Source organism: Lipotes vexillifer, unplaced genomic scaffold, assembly GCF_000442215.2.
Source record: "Lipotes vexillifer unplaced genomic scaffold, Lipotes_vexillifer_v1.1 scaffold1010, whole genome shotgun sequence".
Classification (NCBI taxonomy): domain Eukaryota; kingdom Metazoa; phylum Chordata; class Mammalia; order Artiodactyla; family Lipotidae; genus Lipotes; species Lipotes vexillifer.
In genome coordinates, this window is record NW_006794157.1 from 384789 (window position 1) to 409841 (window position 25053).

At 42.8% G+C, this 25053-nt stretch overlaps 1 protein-coding gene across 2 annotated transcripts in view; it reads left to right on the forward strand.

Moving 5' to 3' along the window:
- The window catches only part of SLC28A2 (solute carrier family 28 member 2), a 77335-nt gene that overhangs the window by 44918 nt on the left and 7364 nt on the right, over positions 1 to 25053 (forward strand). For both annotated transcript variants that reach the window (XM_007467018.1, XM_007467017.1), the window contains 14 exons: positions 10117 to 10208; positions 11308 to 11491; positions 13668 to 13809; positions 14439 to 14552; positions 14901 to 14978; positions 15432 to 15512; positions 15952 to 16032; positions 17411 to 17536; positions 17619 to 17749; positions 18181 to 18349; positions 18528 to 18725; positions 19312 to 19393; positions 21066 to 21164; positions 21331 to 21442. In XM_007467018.1, coding sequence (XP_007467080.1) covers positions 10117 to 10208; positions 11308 to 11491; positions 13668 to 13809; positions 14439 to 14552; positions 14901 to 14978; positions 15432 to 15512; positions 15952 to 16032; positions 17411 to 17536; positions 17619 to 17749; positions 18181 to 18349; positions 18528 to 18725; positions 19312 to 19393; positions 21066 to 21164; positions 21331 to 21442 — 1689 coding nt within the window. The remainder of the gene's footprint in view (positions 1 to 10116; positions 10209 to 11307; positions 11492 to 13667; positions 13810 to 14438; positions 14553 to 14900; positions 14979 to 15431; positions 15513 to 15951; positions 16033 to 17410; positions 17537 to 17618; positions 17750 to 18180; positions 18350 to 18527; positions 18726 to 19311; positions 19394 to 21065; positions 21165 to 21330; positions 21443 to 25053) is intronic.

Consider the following 25053-nt stretch of genomic DNA (forward strand, 5'->3'; position numbering starts at 1 on the left):
TTGTTCTTTTTCTTCAGGATTGCTTCAGCTATTTGAGGTCTTTTGTGATTCCATACAAATTTTTGGATTGTTTTTTGTATTTCTGTGAAGAATGCCATTGGAGTTTTGATGGGGATTGCATTGAATCTATAGATGGCTTCGGATTGTATGGATATTTTAACAATATTAATTTTTCTGATCCATAAACACATATGTCTTCCTTTTTTTTTTTTAAATGCCTTTCCTCTTTAATACCCTTTCCTCTTTTTATGCCTTCTTTCAGATTAATTGAAAAAAATTTTTTTTTGGCTGTGCCGCAGAGCTTGCAGGATCTCAGTTCCCCAACCAGGAATTGAACCTGGGCTCTTGGCAGTAAAAGCATGGAGTCCAAACCACTGGACCACCAGGGAACTTCCTGAATATTTTTAAATGATTCCATTTTACCTCCTTTATTGGCTTATTAGGTATAACTCTTTGTTTTGCTATATTAGTGGTTGGTTTAGAGTTTTTAGTATATATTTTCTTTCTTTCTTTCTCTCTCTCTCTCTTTCCTTCCTTCCTTCTTTCTTTCTTTCCTATGCAGTGTGTGGGATCTTAGTTCCCTCACCAGGGATGGAACTGGTGCCCCCTGCAATGGAACCATGGAGTCTTAACCACTGAAGCACCAGGCAAGTCCCCTGTAGTGTATATTTTCAACTTATCAAGTCTACCTTCAAGTGATATTATACCCCTTGGCATATAGTATAAGAAACTTATAATAGTATACTTGGCGTATAGTATAAGAACCTTATAATAGTATACTTCTGTATGTCCTCTTCCAGCCTTTATATTACTCTTGTTTATGTTTATATATTTTACTTTCAAATATGTTATAAACCCCATACTACAATATTATTATTTTTGTTTAAACATTAAATTATCTTCCCATATGTTCCAACTTAAATATACCTGCACCTGCATGAATCCTTATCTTTTCCCCTCCTTATCAGAAGGCCTACTTTCCCTGAGTTTGAAGCCAACCTCTTTATCCATCTTCTTAATGCCACCCTTTCTCCATCCCCTTCAACAGGGCCTCTTTCCCCTACCTCTTCAATTATTCCTTCCCTCAATCTATAAATATACTCAAGTTTCTTTCCTCGAAAATCAACCTTATCTCAAACTTGTGATATCTTTTTCCTTCATGGCCAAGGTTTTTGGAAACTTGGGGTTTCCTTGCTATTTCCATTTTTCTCACCTCCCCATTCAATTTTCAGCCCAGTACAATCTAGTTTTCACCATCACTGCTCTGCTGAAAATCTTTTACTCAAGTGAGCAATGAAAACGTACATACCAAGTCCAATGTACACACACTTTCACTGGGCATCTGCAGCATGACTTCTGACCCTTTCTTTCTGGAAACTCACTTATTGATTTTAATGGCAGTATCCCCTCCTCATTCTTCTACCTCTCTGGATGTTCTTTCTTGTCTGTTGTTTTCCAGAGCCTGTCATTTGTCTTCTCTTCTCACTCCTACACTTAATGTCTTGATTCCTAAAGCCACATCTGAAGCCTGAATCTTTGTTCTAAGCTTCTGACCTATATGTCTAACCACTTACCAAACACCCTAGTCAGGCTGGGCTCTAGGCACACAAGGATAAATAAGCTCACATTTCCTCCTCAGGTCTGTTCCTCCTCCTGTCTTTTCTATTTTGGTTCATGTTATCACCCTGACTGAGTCACTCACAGAAGGAACCTCATTTGTCATCCCAGTTTCCCTCCCCTTGATGTTGATCCTCTTTCTCAAACACCTATGCCTTTGTTACAAAGTTTTAAAAGAAGAGATTTTTTAAATCTTCTAAAGTGGAAATGGAAAATAATTTAAAATAATTCAATGCCTTAATGAAAAACTGATTAATGAATTAAAGTGGCCTAATGGAGATCATTCTGGAAAACAATTTCTTGAGGAAAATTCAGCAAGGTTCATATAATTCTGAATAAAATGTTTATAATAAAAATATGAATTTCTAATGAATTAAGAGATCCTGGCAGGGCTTCCCTGGTGGCGCAGTGGTTGAGAGTCCGCCTGATGATGCAGGGGACACGGGTTCGTGCCCCAGTCGGGGAAGATCCCACATGCCGCGGAGCAGCTAGGCCCGTGAGCCATGGCCACTGAGCCTGCGCGTCTGGAGCCTGTGCTCCACAACGGGAGAGGCCACAACAGTGAGAGGCCCACATACCGCAAAAACAAACAAACAAAAAAGAGATCCTGGCAACAGTCGTCAATGCTAACATCTCAAAAATAGAGACAGCCTGTGCCTCCTGATAAAAGCACGCAACGTCTCTGACACAGTCCTGCACACCCGCCTCCCCTGCTGAAAATGGAATCTGATCAGGTCTCTAACTCTGCCTACAATTTATAGGAAATACAGGGGGAAGGAGTAACAGGTTCAACTGTACCGCAGGGATGCAATCATCAAAATGCAGCCTGGGGGAAACCTACAGAACAAACAACCTACTTTCCTCAACAAATAAAAGATGGCAGGACATTCAGATGGAAAGATACTTGAAAGAAGCTTCCTCCAACTGCAACATATGGACCTTAAAAAGATCCAGATTCAAAACCCAAACTGTAAGAACAAAACTAACAAAGGACACTTATGAGAAAATCAGGGAAATCTGAACTCTGACTAGATAACTGATATTAAGGAATTAGTGTCATACTGTGATTAAATTGAAAATTAAAAAACAAACAAACAAACAAACGCCTATGCCATTCACCTCCTATCAGTCCTCCCCTGCACCTTCAGTTACTTCCATACTGGCCCCTAGCCCATCCCTCACCACCCGCCTCCAGAGTGATCTTTCTAAAAAATACATATATACTTATGTTATTACCTTGCTTAAATTCTTCGATGGGTCTCTGCTTTCTACAAGATAAAACTGAAATTCCTAAGCATGATATATAGGCTAAATGACCTGGCTTCTGTCTTCTTTGCATGCTTTCTTCCCACCATCCATCCGCATGCTCCCTGCTTCTCAGCGACAGTAAATCATACTATTCTTTTTTTTTTTTAAAGAAGATGTTGGGGGGTAGGAGTTTATTAATTAATTAATTAATTTTTTGCTGTGTTGGGTCTTCGTTTCTGTGTGAGGGCTTTCTCTAGTTGCGGCAAGCAGGGGCCACTCTTCATCGTGGTGCGCGGGCCTCTCACTATCGCGGCCTCTCTTGTTGCGGAGCACAGGCTCCAGACGAGCAGGCTCAGCAGTTGTGGCTCACGGGCCCAGTTGCTCTGTGGCATGTGGGATCCTCCCAGACCAGGGCTTGAACCCGTGTCCCCTGCATTAGCAGGCAGACTCTCAACCACTGTGCCACCAGGGAAGCCCCATACTGTTCTTTCAAAATGCTTGGCTCACTCAAGTATGCTTTTCCTCCTCTAGAGGTAGCCCAGCCCTCTCTTCTAACTCCCTGAAACACATCCCCTTGGCAAGCGCCTTCCCCTTTACCTTTAGGATCAGTTCATCTGTCCTCTTCTTTGTGAAAGCTTCTTTGACATTCACAGGCACGGTTACCTGCCCCTTCTCCTCTGCTCTCTTCGTAATTATAACTTTGGAATTCTGGAATGTTCCCTCTGGAATTCCAGTCTTTCATGTCTAATTAGAAGCCACATGGAGTAATGGAAAGATCTGGGGTTTAAATCCTAACTTTGCCAGCAGGCTCACTTTCCTTGCCTGTGAATATAATATTAACCTTGTGGTTTTAGGGGAGGATGATTGAGGAGGTCTTGCAGTACCTGGTAAAAAGTGCTTACTAAATAGTATCTGGTTTTTCTTTCCTTTAGAGGCAATTTTTTGAAAAAGTAGTCCATATATAGTCACAATCACTCAGTCCCCTGCAATTCCATTTTCATCCAGTCACTCTCCTGTAAATGGCTCTTTCAAACAGAACCAGTCACCTGTTCACGGCCATCTTCTCATTTGCTATGCTACCTGATCTTACACATCACTGAATGTTGTTGACCTCTGCTCCTTTTTTTAAAAAAAGTTATTATTATTTTTTAAAAATTTATTTATTTTTGGCTGCATTGGGTCTTCGTTGCTGCACACAGGCTTTCTCTAGTTATGGCGAGCGGGGGCTACTCTTCGTTGTGGTGCGCGGGCTTCTCGTCGTGGTGTCTTCTCTTGCTGCGGAGCATGGGATCTAGACACGCGGGCTTCAGTAGTTGTGGCACACCGGCTTAGTTGCTCCGCGGCATGTGGGATCTTCCTGGACCAGGGCTCGAACCCATGTGCCCTTTATTGGCAGGCGGATTCTTAACCACTGCGCCACCAGGGAAGCCCGGGATAAGAGTTCTGGAAGGAAGAGGTTGAGGCTGGGTAGAAGGGCCGGTTGGAAAGCCCACTAACTAGGTCCCTCTTGTTTTTGTGGATCTTTGAATCTCTACTTTTAGTGTGAAGAAGATCTGACTTTTTATTGCACATCAAGCAGAGATTTGGGTCCTGTGTGGAGAGAGGGTTCTTTTTTTTTTTTTTTTTTTTTTTTTTTGTTTTGCGCCTATTTATAGGAAATACAGGGGGAAGGAGTAACAGGTTCAACTGTACCGCAGGGATGCAATCATCAAAATGCAGCCTGGGGGAAACCTACAGAACAAACAACCTACTTTCCTCAACAAATAAAAGATGGCAGGACATTCAGATGGAAAGATACTTGAAAGAAGCTTCCTCCAACTGCAACATATGGACCTTAAAAAGATCCAGATTCAAAACCCAAACTGTAAGAACAAAACTAACAAAGGACACTTATGAGAAAATCAGGGAAATCTGAACTCTGACTAGATAACTGATATTAAGGAATTAGTGTCATACTGTGATTAAATTGAAAATTAAAAAACAAACAAACAAACAAACGCCTATGCCATTCACCTCCTATCAGTCCTCCCCTGCACCTTCAGTTACTTCCATACTGGCCCCTAGCCCATCCCTCACCACCCGCCTCCAGAGTGATCTTTCTAAAAAATACATATATACTTATGTTATTACCTTGCTTAAATTCTTCGATGGGTCTCTGCTTTCTACAAGATAAAACTGAAATTCCTAAGCATGATATATAGGCTAAATGACCTGGCTTCTGTCTTCTTTGCATGCTTTCTTCCCACCATCCATCCGCATGCTCCCTGCTTCTCAGCGACAGTAAATCATACTATTCTTTTTTTTTTTTAAAGAAGATGTTGGGGGGTAGGAGTTTATTAATTAATTAATTAATTTTTTGCTGTGTTGGGTCTTCGTTTCTGTGTGAGGGCTTTCTCTAGTTGCGGCAAGCAGGGGCCACTCTTCATCGTGGTGCGCGGGCCTCTCACTATCGCGGCCTCTCTTGTTGCGGAGCACAGGCTCCAGACGAGCAGGCTCAGCAGTTGTGGCTCACGGGCCCAGTTGCTCTGTGGCATGTGGGATCCTCCCAGACCAGGGCTTGAACCCGTGTCCCCTGCATTAGCAGGCAGACTCTCAACCACTGTGCCACCAGGGAAGCCCCATACTGTTCTTTCAAAATGCTTGGCTCACTCAAGTATGCTTTTCCTCCTCTAGAGGTAGCCCAGCCCTCTCTTCTAACTCCCTGAAACACATCCCCTTGGCAAGCGCCTTCCCCTTTACCTTTAGGATCAGTTCATCTGTCCTCTTCTTTGTGAAAGCTTCTTTGACATTCACAGGCACGGTTACCTGCCCCTTCTCCTCTGCTCTCTTCGTAATTATAACTTTGGAATTCTGGAATGTTCCCTCTGGAATTCCAGTCTTTCATGTCTAATTAGAAGCCACATGGAGTAATGGAAAGATCTGGGGTTTAAATCCTAACTTTGCCAGCAGGCTCACTTTCCTTGCCTGTGAATATAATATTAACCTTGTGGTTTTAGGGGAGGATGATTGAGGAGGTCTTGCAGTACCTGGTAAAAAGTGCTTACTAAATAGTATCTGGTTTTTCTTTCCTTTAGAGGCAATTTTTTGAAAAAGTAGTCCATATATAGTCACAATCACTCAGTCCCCTGCAATTCCATTTTCATCCAGTCACTCTCCTGTAAATGGCTCTTTCAAACAGAACCAGTCACCTGTTCACGGCCATCTTCTCATTTGCTATGCTACCTGATCTTACACATCACTGAATGTTGTTGACCTCTGCTCCTTTTTTTAAAAAAAGTTATTATTATTTTTTAAAAATTTATTTATTTTTGGCTGCATTGGGTCTTCGTTGCTGCACACAGGCTTTCTCTAGTTATGGCGAGCGGGGGCTACTCTTCGTTGTGGTGCGCGGGCTTCTCGTCGTGGTGTCTTCTCTTGCTGCGGAGCATGGGATCTAGACACGCGGGCTTCAGTAGTTGTGGCACACCGGCTTAGTTGCTCCGCGGCATGTGGGATCTTCCTGGACCAGGGCTCGAACCCATGTGCCCTTTATTGGCAGGCGGATTCTTAACCACTGCGCCACCAGGGAAGCCCGGGATAAGAGTTCTGGAAGGAAGAGGTTGAGGCTGGGTAGAAGGGCCGGTTGGAAAGCCCACTAACTAGGTCCCTCTTGTTTTTGTGGATCTTTGAATCTCTACTTTTAGTGTGAAGAAGATCTGACTTTTTATTGCACATCAAGCAGAGATTTGGGTCCTGTGTGGAGAGAGGGTTCTTTTTTTTTTTTTTTTTTTTTTTTTTTCGGTAGGCGAGCCTCTCACTGTTGTGGCCTCTCCCATTGTGCAGCACAGGCTCCAAACGTGCAGGCTCAGGGGCCATGGCTCACGGGCCCAGCCGCTCCGCGGCATGTGGGATCTTCCCGGACTGGGGCACGAACCCGTGTCCCCTGCATCGTCAGGCAGACTCTCAACCACTGCGCCACCAGGGAAGCCCGAGAGAGGGTTCTTTTCCAAGGCAACACATCCATCACAACTCAGCAGTTAAGCACCCGGCTGTGTTCTGGTTTAGGTTCCCTTCTCACTCTACCTGGGCTGATGGTTCTCGGAACTGGTCATCCCCCGGTGCACAGAGCCTCTGACTCCAACGTAGGTTTGCTGGCCTCCATCTGATAGACTTTTCTCTTGCCTTCCCTGGTTTTCCAACTCCTTTTTGGCTTTCCACTTTGGTTTATTAATAAGCATTTTGCTTCTCATTCACCCATTCTCCCTTGGACACTTTTTGTAACTGTTCTTGAGCTCCTCTACCACACTATCCAGCAACCCTTGCCCATCCAGTTTTAAAGCAGTTTTATACACACCTTTGAATCTGACAAAGTGGTACCCAGTACAATACCCACTGACCAGTTCTTCTTATGCTATCATCAAATGAAAACTTTGGACACCTTGAAAATATTCTGGTCACTTCTACCTGGAGGCCCTTGCCCTTTACTCAGACCGTCATTTGGGTTGACTCATTTTCTTTCTTCTAGTTCTTACTTCAAGCCAGGGCAAGCAAGGATTCACCCAGGGCCCCACTGTCAACAGTCACAGGAGATGGATTTTTTGAAAGCTACCTACGCCTTCCATTCTAACTGCTAAAAGATAGTACCCCAGACCCTGGGAATTTCCATAGCTTTGTCTCCCTTGGTTGGAGGAGTTTCCACAACTTGTAGAAAGGGTCACTGAGAAAATGCATGAACACCCTTGCTGCTAGGCCTGACCTATAGTGACCACTAATGCTGTGTTCAGCTAGCACAACCTATCATCCTTACCCTCCTCTTTCCCATGCTGTCACTTGAGGCTGCAGGCAGTAAGCATGTAAGTGAGAGCGTTATTATTAGTCCATATCTGGAAAGCCTTCCACATACATACCTGGAGAATTTATGAGTGGGTACAGACATCACAGCAAGTTATGGACAAGGTATCAAATGTCACCATCTACCAGACAGATTTTTTCTCAATTAAGCTTCTGGTATAACACAGTTACTAACTCTCAAACTGAGCCATTATGTAAAGAGCTTGGTTGTATTAGCAAGATCCTCGGCCAAGCAGGATGCCAGGACCATGAACACCCGTGCACATACCTCTATGCACTGCTTCTCAGTTGGTTTAAAAGGGTCTGAGAACATATATTCTCTTTTCCTTGGAATGTCCTGTATGATTTTTTTTTAATTTTAATTTTTTAAAGCAGAGGTCCAGTTGTAAATTGATATGCTAGGATCAGGTTGTTCATGGGTTTTGCAGAAATGAGTGTTCTTCACTGACTTCTGGTAGTACCCACTGATCTTTAGTTCCCAGGGAACGGTTGAATGTGGTCATGAGGTAATGGCAGAAATCTTTTCTAGGTATGTGGTTTATATTTATCCTGGACTAGTGAGTGTCCCCTCTAATTTTGCAATGGCTTTGCTGAACTGGCATTTGATTAGGTATGATTTTAAAACAGCTTCACCTAATAGATCAGTTTGGGTCCTAACAGGAACAGACGGAACACTTAAATTAGGATAATTAGAGAAGGATTTATTTACAGAGGGGGTTTATTTACAGAGAGACCATTACAGGGATGTGTGCAAGATGTAGTGGAATCACAAGAAACAATTGTGCAAGAACTTGAGGCTAGAAGCAATGAACAGTTACTATTCCTAGGCAAGGGACAAGATATAAGAGAACCCAGAAGGAGAGTCAGATAAAGAGACTTCAGTATGCTGACCTCAGTCTTTTCATACACTCTGATCTCCTTTTGGATCCTCTTGGTAGAACCCAACTAGATAATCCAGAGGGTTATGTAATCCCACTGATGCAGTCCACATGGGTTAGAATCCCAGGGCACAGAGCAAGATGGAGAGTGGATCTGGAGGAGCAAACCAAAGATATCTGGCACACATGGGAAGTCTAGGATTGAAATCACATTAGTTCCTTGATATGCTTTGCAAATGATATTCCAAAGATATTGACATCCTTCAGGTACACTGACACCTCTAAGCAATGGTTTTTACTCACTACTTTCTCTATTAATCATGGAAAGGTAGCAGAGTTCTTGAGATCCTAAAGCGTCCTCTTGAATTGATAAGTCAGGTGGTGATAAAGAATGTTTTCTCCTTTCTCAGATCACCTATATCTGATAATATACACTCTACTCAACTAACACAGGGTTGGACTCCCTGAAGAAAGAATAAATAAGGAGAAGGAGAGAGGAGTGAAAAGGAAGGCTTTGTATAAAGAAGAGGAGGGAGTGTGTTAGGTGGGAGAGGTAGCAATGGAGAAAGAGCCATGGAAATCTGTGAGCTAAGTCCCCAGGGCATTTGGAGCTAGTGGTTGGGCCCAGCCCTGGCTAAGCTGTCCTGCCTCAGCATGATGGGCTTCTTGCTGGGCTCACCTTCTTTGGAGCTTCTAAGAGTTTGGAACTTAGAGCTTTTTGTTCATATGACTTCAGTGTGCTGAGGACATTTAAAAGTGGCAGAGACAGGTGAGCCTGGGGCCTGGGTAAGATGCAGCAAAGGAAGATGGTTAAGAGCTCAGATTCTGAAGCCAGACTGCCTGAGTTTACATTCTATCTATGCTCCTTACAACTTCCATGACCTTGAGAAAGGTACTTCTCTGTTTTCCAGTTTCCACATCTGTAAAATGGGAATGATAATAGTAGCCACTTCAAGAGTTCTTATTAGGAATCAATGAGTTAGTATTTTTAAACTTCTTAGAAAGAGTTCAGCACATAGAAAGCACTATATAAATGTTTGATAAATTAAACTTGAAAAGTTCTACTTGCTGGGCACCTTCTCTCAGGCCCTCTCACCCAGGGATTCTTGAGGGTGGTAGTGTTTTCCATCCAGTCTGTCAATGCATATCTGATTGACTGTTCAGGGTTATGGGTTTATGTGATTTTTATTTTCTCTCAGAAGAATAGGCCCTTTTCTGAATCTGGAAGCTGAGCAATCCCTCGTCCCTAGGGAACAGGAAGGAGTAGGTCCCAGTAGTCTCTCCCTGATGCGACCCGTGTTCCCTTCTGTGGTAGGAAATTACTGAGGATATTGTTAGTCCAGGTTGGGTAGGAGTGTTCTGACCTGCTGCCCATTGGCAAGGTTGACCTGGCCTTTTTGGCATCGCTACAACACTACCTAACTTCCCCAGGATGAATTTCAGTAAGAGAAAACTCTTCCTCAGGTCAGACAATCTAAGTTCTGGGAATTGATATAAATGGGATGGAATAATTTTTGGATCTTAACTTTTGGATTCTCATCAGGAGGAACCTACAGCCTTTCACCAGGGCAAGAAGTTTCTGTAAGACACGTGCTGCCTTGTTCAAGAAGATCCTGCTGAGCCTGTTGTGTTTGGGTAAGGTATTGAGGATCCACGGAAGTGAGAGACACAGTTGTTTTAGAAATGTGACCTTGTGTGAAGACTATTTACTAGATGGAAAGCAAATTTATTCACAAGTTGATCTAAAGGGCTATATGATGTGTAGATCTTAATTACTTGTAGGTGAGCTGTAATTTATAGAGTTGCACTTCTAGGAATAAGTAAATAAGTTGCACTTCTGAGAATAAGCTATTTTTCAAAATGTACTATTTGATAGACTTAAATATGTCAGAGAATCTGGGCTTGTCTCTTTTTTAGTATCTTGATTAGATGAGGGGCATGGTTCTTGAAGTCTGTGAAAGAAGCCTGTAGTATGTTACTTATTTGCTGGTTTACTGGTAAGATCAATGATGCAAAATATTTTTAAAAGATAGCAAACTTCTTGGGAATTCCCTGCCGGTCCAGTGGTTAGGACTCAGTGCTTTCAATGTTGGGGCCCGGATTCGATCCCTGATTGGGGAACTAAGATCTTGCAAGCCGCGGGGCATGACCAAAAAAAAAAAAGAATAGATAGCAAACCTTTATTGAAAATATACCGTCAGTGACGTATGGGACTTTGATGTGAATATTAGAGGCAGCTGGAGTAGTGAGAACAAAAATTATATTTGGGGGTGAGTCAAGGGGCCATGGAATGAGAACCATATGGCTGTACCCCCTAATAGTAGCCTTGTTTACTAGAAGAATGGCTCTGCTGAAGAGGAAAGGTTAAAATGACTGGGGTTGTAAAGTTTTGAGAAAAGATGACTTTTTAAGAGTATAAAGGTGGGTGCTGATCAAATCCACTTCCAGGGATAGAAAGAGAATATCAGATAAAATAGAAGGGAATGAGATTTTATCAGAGACAAGTGAAAATATGCAACATTCAAACTAAGTTGGTTCCTCCTTGGGATATCCCAAGAAAACAGTTAGCTATCTAGCCTGGCCTTGAGAATTGCATCTCACTCTGATAGGGCTGGGTGGTAAGGTCACTGGAGGGTTTTACCTGCCTTATGTCCCAGACATTCATGACTAAATCTTCATTTGGTCCTAAGGGGCTCTGCCTTGCTGATCCTTACACTGTACTTTCTCTTTTTAGCTTATGCTGCCTACTTCCTGGCAGCTTGCATCTTGAATTTCCATAGGGCACTGGCCTTGTTCGTCCTCACCTGTTTGGTGCTTTTAGTCCTGGTTCACCGCTTTCTGAAAAGGTTCTTTGGTGAAAAATTAACAAGATGTCTGAAGCCCCTTGAAAACTCCTGCCTGAAGCTTTGGATGAAATGGTAAGATAAGAATCTCAATATCCCTCATCCCACAACTTGTCTTAAACCCCAATCCATTACCCTTTTCCTCCTTTGATGGTTCCTGGGCTGTCTCTCAGACCCTCCCCTATACTTTACAAAACCAAGGCTCATGCGGTATTTGTTTTTCTCTTTCTGACTTACTTCACTCTGTATGACAGACTCTAGGTCCATCCACCTCACGACAAATAACTCAATTTCATTTCTTTGTATGGCTGAGTAATATTCCATTGTATATATGTGCCACATCTTCTTTATTCATTCATCTGTTGATGAACACTTAGGTTCCTTCCATGTCCTGGCTATTGTAAATAGAGCTGGAATCTAAAAAAAACAAAAACAAACAAAAAACCTAGGGGCAAGACGGGAATAAAGATGCAGACCTACTAGAGAATGGACTTGAGGACACGGGGAGGGGGAAGGGTAAGCTGGGACAAAGTGAGAGAGTGGCATGGATGTATATACACTACCAAACGTAAAATAGATAGCTAGTGGGAAGCAGCTGCATGGCACAGGAAGATCAGCTCGGTGCTCTGTCACCACCTAGAGAGGTGTGATAGGGAGGGTGGGAGGGATGGAGATGCAAGAGGGAAGAGATATGGGGATATATGTATATGTATAACTGATTCACTTTGTTATAAAGCAGAAACTAACACACCATTGTAAAGCAATTATACTCCAATAAAGATGTTAAAAAAAAAAGACAAAAAAACCCAAGGCTCAGTGAGCAAATAGCAACGGGCCTCTGAACACTGAACCTAGTCCAGTTTCTTATAGCCTCATGTCTCAATATTGCTAGGGAGCAGGAGGGGTTCCATTTCAGAGAAGAGTTTCAGTCTATTTATTGTCAGGGCTGGTATCAGAAATGAGAAAAACCATACTCCTCTTCAATGAAGAAATCAAGGCAAAGAGGCTTATAGCAGCATTAAACTATCAAATTGATTTGGTGGTCATGTGTTTCTCCCTTAGTTCCCGGATACTTTTTGTGCTTTTTTTCCCTCTAGTCCTCCAGACTTCCTGCACCAACTGGTGTCTTATAATTCCCTAGAGTTTAAGGAGCAAACTCACTGTTCAGTGTATACTGAGCTGGATGCTACAGCAGCCGCACCTCATCTAACTAACTGTGGCATGCACGTGTCCTTTGATCACACGCCTGGGGTGAGAGGATAACTTTCAGACTCTCTATATGTTCCACTTTTATGCCTTTTGTCCAATGGATGCACAGAAAATAGCTGTTCAGGATGTTTGCAACAGTGATCATTTGGAGAAACACACCAGACTACAGCCTAAATTTTGGATCATTGATTTATTTGACACTGGAGGGATAGAGTGAAAGGACTTTCTTCATTAACAGGATGGATTCTGGAAGCCAGATTTATTTATTTATTTATTTTTTAATGTTACTTTATTTTTTTAATTTTGTTTTTAAATTTTTTATAGAGCACGTTCTTATTAGTTATCCATGGAAGACAGATTTAATTCACTTTGAGTTCACAGTGAGAACAGCTCCAAGATTCAACCCTGACCTGTAATCCCTTCTGTCGTCGTCTTCGTTGTTCCTATGGCATCTCAACGGACAATGTGCTCTTTTTGTTTTCTTTTCTTTTCATATGTGATTCACCTTCTAATTCTTTTCCCTTGAACTGAAATGACTCCAACACTCAGACATGAGGAGACTAGTTTATGTATTGATCAAGCATGTTTGGTACATCAAGGGACCACAGGACATTAAGTAGTTGATTTGTGGCTTAGCCTTTACTCTTACCCTTGGAGTGGTTGGAAAGTGGGTGGAGGTCCATGGGAGGACTTTTCCTCCTTCTTTTTAAAATACTTTGGTTATGCATTAGAACATTCTTAAAGAATAAGTCTTTATATCACACCTTACTGATATGATAACTTGAAGAAAAGAAGGTCATGAGATTTACGTCCTCAGATTGGACTCTTTCAGCTTCATTCTGTGAGTAAAAGAGTTGAGGGGAGGGGAGAGGTGTTAACTGGGAAACCACCAGATGAATGATTCTAAAGATATGTCTTTGTGTCTAATCTATTGGGTTGTTTCATTTATCCTTGTGGTGAATTTCTATTTTTTAGAGGTAAAGTTAATGATTTCTTATTCACTCACTGATTTGATGACATGATCTTGAAATTCCCTCTCCAGTGTGTTCGTGGGAGTCTCCTTGGTTGGCCTTATCCTGTGGCTGGCTCTAGACACAGCCCAAAGGCTAGAGCAGCTGATCTCCTTCGCAGGAATCTGCATGTTCACCCTCATCCTCTTTGCCTGCTCCAAACACCACAGTGCAGTGAGTTTTGGGTATTGCAGGGTGGGCGTAGTAATACCTAGCCAAGGACCATGTGTTACTAATTACAAAGTGCATGAGCCAAGTATTGATCACAAAGGCATAGAGCTAAGTTCTTAACAATCTCTGGAATTGGCCCCTTTGACAATTTTGCCCCTAAGTGAAGTTTAAAGTTCTCACAGGCCCTAGACCATTTATTTTCAAACTGTAGGTTGTGATCCGTTAGTGAGCCTTGATATCAATTTTGTAGATCCAGACCAGTGTTAAAGAAAAAACAAACAAAACAAAAAATAAAGAAGGAAAGAAAGAAAATAGAATACAATAGAGAATGAGCTTGCATTGCACCTAGTAATATTAAAGTAGTGGTTTATGATGCCTTTATATGTATGTGTGCGTGTGTCTGTGTGTGAGGTCTAACCTGTAGGCATAGTTCTGAAAACACATAGACGTATGTGGCTCTTTATATACTACTGCCCTATTTCCCCCTGCTCCCTGTTCCATCTTACCCCAGATTTACTGTTAACATGCTAAGGTGGTTCCAGAGTACACGTACCCATGTTTAAAACCCCAGCCAGGTAATGAACAAGTCGGGTTTAGAGCTCACATTAGAATAACGTTCTTATTGGTCCCAGGTGTCCTGGAGGGCAGTGCTTTGGGGCCTAGGTCTTCAGTTTGTCTTTGGGATCTTGGTCATCAGAACTGATCCTGGATTTAATGCATTTCAGTGGCTGGGAAACCAGATTCAGGTATGAGAAACTGAATATGAGAGCTCTTTTAGAACCCTAGAGAAAGGAGACTGGGGGAAAGCATGAGGAGATCAGGCTGTGTCTTGTTAGTGATGGTGGTGGGTGATCTGGTGGGAAAGGAGAGAGTATACTGGGGTACAACTATGCATGCAGATAAAGAGAATGGAACTGCTGAGTCCTCTGTCATTCATTGAGTAGCTCATAGTGACTTAGGCTGCTTCCCATGCTGTCAAAGGGGGGCCAACCTCAGTAGCAGCACTAGGTCCTCATCATACATGAGGCTGATCCTATCTTCCCTGTGTCCTTTCTGGCTTCACTCTTGTTCTGTCTCTCTTTTTTTTCTTTCAGATTTTTCTCAACTATACTGTGGCTGGCTCCAGTTTTGTTTTTGGGGATATGCTGGTCAAGGATATCTTCGCTTTTCAGGTCATATGTTTCATGAGCAAGAATGAGGGTCAGTGGCAGTGAGGGTGAGGGGGATAAAGCGAGATGACGAAGATGTGTGTCCAAGAGATCAGCCAGTCTATATACCAATGTGACCGTAAGAAGAGGATTTGATCTTATCCATATAGGAAGCAGCATTAATGTCTTGCCCTTTGATCATTGTCATACTGAAATTGCAATGAAATAGGGCTGGGAGAAGAAGGCTTAGAAAACATCTCCTTGTGGCTTAGTATTGATGGCGTCATAGATTTGCAATACATTTAAAATTTATTCCTAGACTAGCTTGTGTTTAAATATCCAGAGTATCTATACTGTATCAGCTGTGCCTGGGATGCTGAGAACTTAACTTAGAGACCTGAAACACAGTCTTCTTATGGCACACAGCTGCACATTCAGTGTAGTATCTCACTGGTTGCCCCATCATTCTCATTATAGGCCTTACCGATCATCCTTTTCTTTGGATGTGTGATGTCTATTCTTTACTACCTGGGCTTTGTGCAGTGGGTAGTTCAGAAGGTGAGTCATTCTCCTGCACAGTCAGGAGGTGGGCCTTTGTCTTGTGATCTATCAAGAGGCATGAAGATGGCGCTTACTTTGGGAAAAAATGACCATATGTCAGATCTAGAGCATTAGAACGAATGTGAAAAGCAAACTCTTTCAAGCGTGCCTGATATCAGGTGGTCAGGACCAGGCCCTAGGCAGGCTGAGGGTCAGAGCAGGGAGAAAAAAAATGGGCTGAACTGCCATTTCATACTGAGTTTTAATCTACTTTTTCTGGAAGCCAAGAGTCCTGAGTTCTGGTCCAGGCTCTGTTTGTAACTTGGTTTGTGGTCTCGGCCTTGTGCTTCTCCTCTAGGCCTTAGTTTCCTTACCAACGTAATGGAGGAGGAGTTTTGACGGATACACCCCGAGATTTCTGCTAATGTTAATGGTTTGGAACTTTGCATCCCTTTAGATTGCCTGGTTTTTGCAAATCACCATGGGCACCACTGCCCCAGAGACCCTGGCTGTGGCAGGAAACATCTTTGTGGGTATGGTAAGCACCCTGAGGCCTTCTGATCTTTTCTCTGGGGAACAGAGAGTATGGCAGAAAACAGTTTGAGAAATGTATGCTTTCCTTTTGAAAAGTCAAATAGGTGAAGACTGTATGGGCAGCCAGTCACTCTGATGAAAGGAAACTTGGAACTCAGCTCATTGCTTTCACCTTTCATACCTAATAATACTTATTTGGGTGTATGTAATGGGGACATACTTAACCACAGATCCAACTTCTTACACAGGAATTTAGGGAAATGGCCTGGTCCAAGTCATCCCCCTTCAGGGGTTATGAAAGATGTTTCCTCCATATTCTGGTTTCTTCCTGTGACCTTTGTTTTCCAGGGTCTCTAAGGAGACAATAGTTTGCCTTGCTCATGGCTAACACCAAAGCTTGTCCCCATAATACTTGTTTGATACATTTGTCTGTATGGAGTAGGTGTTCAATATATGCTACTGACTGATCAACTCAGTGTCAGGGACAATGGTGTCAAACTGACAAGGAATTAGTGTTGAGGTCTTTCTCTCCTAAGACCCTAGGCTGATTAATGGTATTTGAAATGTTCTCAGAGTACTTCTGTACACTTCTACCATAGCATGCTGCATTTTGCTGAAATTCTCCATAATCAGCTTAGTTTCCTCTGCTAGACTATAAGGTCCTAAGAGTAGGAACTTTGCCTTATTCATAGGAATGTCCCTAGCATATCATATAGCACTAGGCACATAGTTGTCACTCATTAAATAATAAGTATTTCTTAGGTCAATGCTAGATATATTTTACATAGTTGGGTCTTCGTAATTTCATACCATTTTCACAAACATTATTTCTTTTGATTCTTTCATCAGCATTGGGCTTCAGTAATCTATTTGCAATTCATTTAATGAATACCTTTTAAGCAATTAATATGTACTCAGTAAGTACACTATACTAAAGTCATTCACTAAGTATATAGTTTTTGTTTGTTTGTTTGTTTGGGCCACGCCACGTGGCTTGTGGGATCCTAGGTCCCCAACCAAGGATCGAATCCCGGACATTGGCAGTGAAAGTGCGGAGTCCCAACCACTGGACCACCAGGGAATTCCCGAGTATATAGTTTTAGACATTGAGAACATAAAAAAGAAATATACTGTTTGTATTCTATAGCATTCTAAATTTTAAATAGATGAGACAAACTGATATGAAAACACATGAGAAGAGTGCTAGCCAGGATATGATTAGGTGCCAGAGGGGGTGAGCCAGACACTGGGAGAGCCTAAGAGCAGAGCTTAGTTTTGGAAGAGCACCCACACTGGAGGGATGTGTGCCCGGAGCTGGGGCAGGCACTCTGGGATGGGGAGCTGTACCTTCTTGAATCTGACTCTCTTCTCCTTTTTTATAGACAGAGGCACCTCTGCTCATCCGTCCATACCTTGCAGACATGACGCTTTCAGAAGTCCATGCAGTGATGACTGGAGGGTTTGCCACCATCTCAGGCACTGTCTTGGGAGCCTTCGTATCCTTTGGGGTAAGCATAGTCTGTTTGATCACTCCTGGGTGAGCCCAAGTCTGGGTTCTGTAGATGCTCATTCCTAAGTCTGGCCTTACAGATTGACGCATCATCCTTGATTTCTGCCTCTGTGATGGCTGCCCCTTCTGCTCTTGCTTTGTCAAAGCTGGTATATCCAGAAGTGGAGGAGTCCAAGTTCAAGAATAAGGAGGGGGTAAAATTGCCCCGTGGGTGAGTCCAATGAGGCACATAATTTGGGAGATGGTGAGGTCAGGTGCAGAGTCAAGAGTGGTGCTATGGTGGCAGAGGCTTCAAGTCTCCTGGAGAAGGAATAATATGATTCCATATCTCCTCTTGTCTACCTCTGCCTTTAGCTAATCATGTTGATTTTTTCCTTTTGTTTAACCCTCCCACCTGCCTCTCTCTTCTGCATGCCATTATCCTCTGTCCTTTGTGTCAGTACCATTTCATGGCGATTAAATCTGATTCTGCTTCAGTGTTATTTCCACAAAAAGGGTCACTAGGAACCCCCATCATCTCTCAAGCTGTTCTTGCACTGTCCTGTTGCACTCCTGCACTGCTGGGACAGTGGGACAGCTCTTCTCTGAGGAGCCGAGATTGCTCTAGACACCGTATTCTTCCCCTATGCCCAATAACCACAGGAAGGAGAAGAATGTTCTGGAAGCTGCCAGCAATGGAGCCACAGATGCCATAGGCCTTGCTGCTAACGTAGCAGCCAACCTGATTGCTTTTTTGGCAGTGCTGGGCTTCGTCAATGCTGCCCTCTCCTGGCTAGGGGAACTGGTAGACATACAGGGACTCACTTTTCAGGTAAAGGATTCCATTTGTTGGGCTGTCGCTCTAGGGTGTGTTTAAGTAGTCCTTGAATTGTGCATGTCCTCCTGACCCACAGTGCACTGAGGGAGCGTGGAGAGGAAAAGGGAGGAGGAGACTGAGTCAAGGCTCCAGAGAAGTCTTTGTCTCCTGACTGTCTCTTTCTCTCACCCAGGTCATCTGCTCCTATATCCTAAGGCCCGTGGTTTTCATGATGGGTGTCGAGTGGGCAGACTGTCCGATGGTGGCTGAGATGGTGGGGATCAAGTTCTTCACAAATGAGTTTGTGGCCTATCAGCGACTGTCTCAGTACAAAAACAAACGTCTCTCTGGAGTGGAAGAGTGGATTGGAGGCGAGAAACAGTGGATTTCTGTAAGTGACAATCTAGAAAAGCATAAACAGTCCAGGCAGACAAAAAGTGTTACACTAAAGTTTAACACCCACAGATCCCTTTCCAGGGTCCCAGGCCTGACCACAAAGCAAGAGTAACAGTATGCTTAGCTTCGGTGCCTGAGCTGCCCTGAGGTCTGTGTGCTAGTCCGCTACACCCTGACCCAACTTCTCTCTAGAATGTAATTACTGAGCCTTTACAGTTGGGGCAGTCGAAGGAGGATACTATTTCTGATAGTCTAAGGTCTCCTTCATTTATAAGTTTAAATTGCTATAAACTGAGCTCCTTTTTTCTCTCCCTCTATCTCTTTTCTCTCAATCATCCTCATTCCTAGACCTCCTAATTCATAGGCTTCAACAAGAAGAGCATTGGGTAAAGAGGCCATGGTGGTTCCATATCATTATCCCTATAATAACTCATGAAGCGATTATTTTCTGAGCATCCTTTCCATATTCCTTGGAGTAGCACACACAAGATTGGAGGTTCTAAGTACTCTGGAACGTCTATCATGATTATACGACTGCACACATAGGACTGAGTTTACTTATTTATTTTTGTTTTCCCTAGGTGAGAGCCGAAATCATTACAACATTTTCACTCTGTGGATTTGCCAATCTTAGTTCCATAGGAATCACACTGGGAGGCTTGAGTGAGTTAATTCATTTTCCCAGCTACCCAATATGCCAGCCAGTTCCCAGCATCTGTAGTGGGCATTCTTGGTGCTTCAGTATGAGTTGAGACCAGATAGAGAAGCTGATGTGAAATGGGCCTCTCAGGTGGAAGTTAATTTGGAGTTAACGTAATCATGCTACCTGGCTATGCATGAAGCCCAGGCTGGGTTTGCAATCTCAACTTCTGTCATTTTTTTCCCTTTCAAATGGAGGCCCAAAAGACCAATTTTATTTTTATTTTCCCTATGAGGAAGACTATAATGGTATTATTTTTATTTTGCCATTAAATGGACATAGTGCATATATAAGTAAATGTATTTTGTTTTTTATTCAGTAGTGAAGGTACTTTCTGAAATTATGCTGCACACCAGTTGACTTCACAGAATTAGGCATTGCACAGGGAATCAAAGGACAAATAAAAGCAGCAGACACATAAGGCAGATAGGTAATTAGAGCAAGTGGTATGAAGTGTTGGATTAAAAGCTGCAAGTCACCAGGTGTGGGAGGAGTGAGTATGTGAAGCATACATAGATACAATTAGATTGCTGAAAATCTTGCTGAATAGTGATGGCTGGAGGAAATAATATGAGGAAAGTGGAATTGTCCTTGAAGGCAGGGGATTCCAAGAGTTTGGAAGATCCAAGTGAGAAATAAAGTGTAAGAAAAATACAGCTCAGTGTGTCCATTTTTTATGGCACTCATATTCTGGGCTAGAATCATTAAGTTGATTCACTTGGTAGCTGATCGAACAATTTAAAAGTAAAACAATTTCCTTTCAGTTTATCTTTTTCCCTTCTGTTAAACACTTGTCTGTATTCTAATTCTTTTTAAAAAAATATTTATTTATTTATTTTTGGCCGTGTTGGGTCTTCGTTGCCGTGCACAGGCTTTCTCTAGTTGCAGTGAGCGGGGGCTACTCTTCGTTGTGGTGCGCGGGCTTCTCCTTTTGGTGGCTTCTCTTTGTTGCTGAGCATGGGCTCTAGGTGTGCAGGCTTCAGCAGTTGTGGCTCGCAGGCTCTAGAGTGCAGGTTCAGTAGTTGTGGTGCACAGGCCTAGTTGCTCCGCGGCATGTGGGATCTTCCCGGATCAGGGCTCGAACCTGTGTCCCCTGCATTGGCAGGCGGATTCTTAACCACTGCGCCCCCAGGGAAGTCCCTGTATTCTAATTCTGATGCCTGATTACAATCTGATTGTGAGCTTGTCATCCAGTAGTGGGATATGCATCATGTGACTAAGGCTTAGGTGAATGTTGCCCTCCTTATTTCTCTGGCTCAAAATGGTCTGTCTAATTCTGTCCAGGTTAAGAATGCAGATTTCAACTAGTGAACACCCAAGGCATTTGCACCTGTCTGGAGCAACCCAGGGCTTTGCTTAATTCAGATATATCTTGGGAATGTTCACAGAACCACTAAATAGTTAGGGTCAGACACACAATCCTTGACCTGGGGAATGTCTAAGTTAGTGACCCCTTAGGACTAATGAATATACACACTTCTTAGGGTGCCACTGTCCAGCCTCTGGTGGTTGGTGGTAAGAATGCTATTCATCTGCTGCATTTTGATCCTCAGCATTCTTCTAATGGGGTTTCATGGGGTATGCCTAATTGCCTCATGGGGAAGAGATTGAATTATTTTGTTGTGTTGTCCGCAGCATCAGTGGTGCCCCACCGGAAGAGTGACTTGTCCAAGGTTGTGGTCAGTGCCCTCTTCACAGGGGCCTGTGTATCCCTTATCAGCGCCTGTGTGGCAGGTAAGTGTCTCAGCTTAGTCTCAGAATACTGTTTTAACTCTCCATCTCACATATGCATAGAAAAGGCACCAAATCTACAGTGTTCTCAATTTATACCCCCAAAATTAAGAGCCTTAAGGAACATGTGTAAAAGCTTCCCCTTAGCATCTCTATCTCCTTTACCCAGGAATCCTCTATGTCCCCAGGGGAGCTGAAACTGACTGTGTCTCCTTCCTAAACACAAGTTTCACCAATCGAACCTATGAGACCTACGTGTGCTGCAGAGAGCTCTTTCGCAGGTGAGTGAGCACTGGGATCCCTGCCCCCTCCTCCTCTATGCTCTCCTTCACTCGGGAATCTTCTGGGAGTGGGGAGAAGTAAGGTCTTGAGGGTAATCACATGGATGCTGAATAGAGCATATAAGAAGGGAGACAGGTATTTGTGGTGGTCTAGATCTCCGTTTTTTCCTCTTATTAGATGCATACTTACAATTAGCTCTAGCATGGACAAGTGACAGATTTTACCTGTATTGATGGGGCACTGAGAAGTGGAGGGTGAGGGGAAGTAAGGGAGGGTGGTTTCCCTGATCAGAAGTGATGTATTTATTGTGATTGGAACATAGATAAGTTGTAGGTGAAGACTTGGCAATGGTCCTAAGTGGCTAAAAACTTATAGCCTTCTTCAGACAGAAATGAAGACTGAGAGAGGATAAACTTGAATTGATAAAATCATGATGCATTCGGATAGTGTAAAAATGAACTTGTTTACCAATTTCTGGGATATTATTAGAATAGTTTTCTGGTTTGGCATGTAAGGAGCTCAGAAGTCACCACTCCATCCTAACAACAAGAACAAAAACTGAACAGTCTGAAAAATCAATAACTCTTCTTGGATCTGTAAGAGACACAGGGCAAACTGCTGACCTGAAGATTGGAGAGACAGACAGGCAAACACATGGCTTACTGGAGCAGACTCATGAGCGGAAACTGCCACAGAATCCTGTGCTGGGGCAGGAAAACCTGAAACTAATTGCTGGAGCCTCAGTGAGGACAGGTCTGGATGTTAAAAACTCTGGGGGGACCCAGTTATAGGGGGCAAGCCTACACTTTGGGGAGTTTTACCTCCAGGAGCTAGACCAAGTTCTCACAGTAAATATCAGACAAAACCCCCCCTCATTATTCTGGCAGGGGGAGGGGAAAAGGAGCCATTTTGAAATACACCAGAGCACTCTGTTTTTTTAAACAAGGCCTGCCCTCAGGAGAAGCTAGTTAACCAGAACCTAACCAGCTGGGGTATTATCAGAGCCTACCTGACCTGGAAGAAGGTAAATACCCAACTAAAGCCCACTCTAGCCATCCTATCCCACTTAAAGATGGAGGAAAAACTGAAGTTCACAGTGCAGAGGCACAGGCTTGCTAAAAGCCTGAGACCTAATCATAGGACTACAGAATGCTTCCGCTCCCCCACACCTCACCACCACATTACTAAGGCCTATTTACAGCAGTTCCTTTTTTGGGTACATCATGTCCAGTTAGCAAGAAGAAAGTACAAGGCCCACTAAAAGGCAAAAAACACAATTTGAGGAGATAGAGCAAGCATCAAAACCAGACATGGCAGAGATTTCGATTTATCAGAGTGGGAATTTCCAACAACTATGATTTATGTGCTAAGGGCTCTAATGGATAAAGTAGACAGCAAGCAAGAACAGATGGGCAATGTAAGTACAGAGATATAGGAATCCCAAGAAAGAACCAAAAAGAAATGCTACAGATCAAAAAACACTGTAACAGAAATGAAGAATGTCTTTGATGGCTTACTAGTAGACTAAACACATCTGAGGAAAGAACTCCTAGCTTGAAGATATATCAACAGAAGTCTTCAAAACTGAAAAGGAAAGAGAACAAAGACTGAAAAGAAAAAAAAAAAAACCAGCCAGAATGGAGCATTCAAGGATTGTGGGACAAATACAAAAGATGTAACATACACATAATGTGAATACCAAGAGAAGAACAGAAGAAATATTTGAAACAATTATGACTGAGAATTTCTCCAAATTAATGTCAGACACCAAACCACAGATCCAGGAAGCTCAGAAAACACCAAGCAGCATAAATGCCAAGAAAACTATACTTAAGCATATTTTGAAATTATAGAAAATCAAAGGTAAAGAAAAAATACTGAAAGAAGTCAGTTGAAAAAAAAGAGAGTATATCATTAAGCTGAAAGAACTAGTTACAGGACACACAAAATGAAAGATTTGAGGTACTAGAATGTTTGGTTCTTCAAAAGCAAAAGATGTGTGTATTAGTAGTGATATATGGGTGAATGAAGAGAGTTCTGAGAGATGAGGCTGAAAGATCTTATAAGGTCTTGTGTGAAATGATAAGGAATTTAGACTTTGACTTATAGAATTCTTTTTTTTTTTTTCTTTGCGGTATGCGGCCCTCTCACTGTCGCGGCCTCTCCCGCAGGCTCAGCGGCCATGGCTCACGGGCCCAGCCGCTCCGCGGCATGTGGGATCTTCCCGGACCGGGGCACGAACCCATGTCTCCTGAATCAGCAGGTGGACTCTCAACCACTGTGCCACCAGGGAAGCCCTGACTTATAGAATTCTTAACACTGGTATGTTTTTTCAAAAGATCATGCTGGTAGCCATTTGGATGTTAGGGAGATCAATAAACACATTGCTGTAATATTCCCAAGTAAGAGATGATGAGAGCTGATACTAGGTAGTTGTGAGGATGAAGATGCACTAGAACAAGGAGAATCAATAGGATTGGTTATTGAAGTGAAGGGCAGGATGACTGTACCCTTTCTGGCTTGGGCAAGTGGGTCTGAGGGATGCCATTCATTCACTGACAGGAAGAGGACTAGTTCCAGGAATGAGAGTAAAGGGGAGAGATTATGGCTTAATTCAGGTGGATATGTTGACTTGGAGGTACCTGTGGGACCATCATGTTAAGCAACTCACAAACCAACTTGGGTCTGAAGTTCAGGAGAGAAAAAAGAACTGGAGATAGATTTGGAAATTGTCATTAAGTAAATGATCTGTTCAGTATATAGGTAGACGTTTGGGTACCAGCTCCTTAACAGGTTACTATGGCAAGTTAACAGACATTACCCTCCTGTGTTTGGAGGTTTTCACCAGAGAAAGCAGCCAACATCCTCTGAAAAAATAATCCTTTTGCTGTACTATTAAAGATGAATTATAAACTGGATAGATCATTGGTCTGGCATAGTTATGACTCCTATGTTCTTGGGGAAGTTCAGTGGTTGTCATTGTAAGCATAGTCTAAAGTAAATGAATGAAGTGAAAATTGCTAATTTGTGTTTAATGATGAGTTGTCTTTACATCACTGAACTTCACTAAAAAATTAGTAGAATACTATTTCCTGGTCATTTCTGCCTTCAAAACAGAAACTGACTTTTTGCCTAAAGTCACATACTAAGCATCATTAGTGTCTAAAATCTGAAAGAGATAATGTTTTTGCCCAATTCATTCATGCTTAATATATTTGGAGTGACTCCAGACCAAGATAACAACAAAGGAGGCTTAAATTTCCCTCTTCCTATGGATGCACCAAATGTACAGCTACACATGGGGTAATTCCCTCTAAGCAAAATCCAGAAAGTAGCTGAATGACTCCTACAACTGAGAAAATACCCACATTGAATTGGGTAGGAAAGGCTGAGAAACAGTCTCATCATAAAACCCACCCCTGGCACAGCACCATATAATGGAAGGAAACTCCCAACTCTAAGCTTATCCCTAAGCAGTGAAGGGTTTAGACTGAACATCTAGTGCCCCAATTTTTAAGACTGTACTGTGCCTACCTCCCCACCACCCCCCACCTGCCCCACAAGGCTCAGTGTAGAGGAAGCAGTCAAAAATGTCCATCTCCCACTCTTT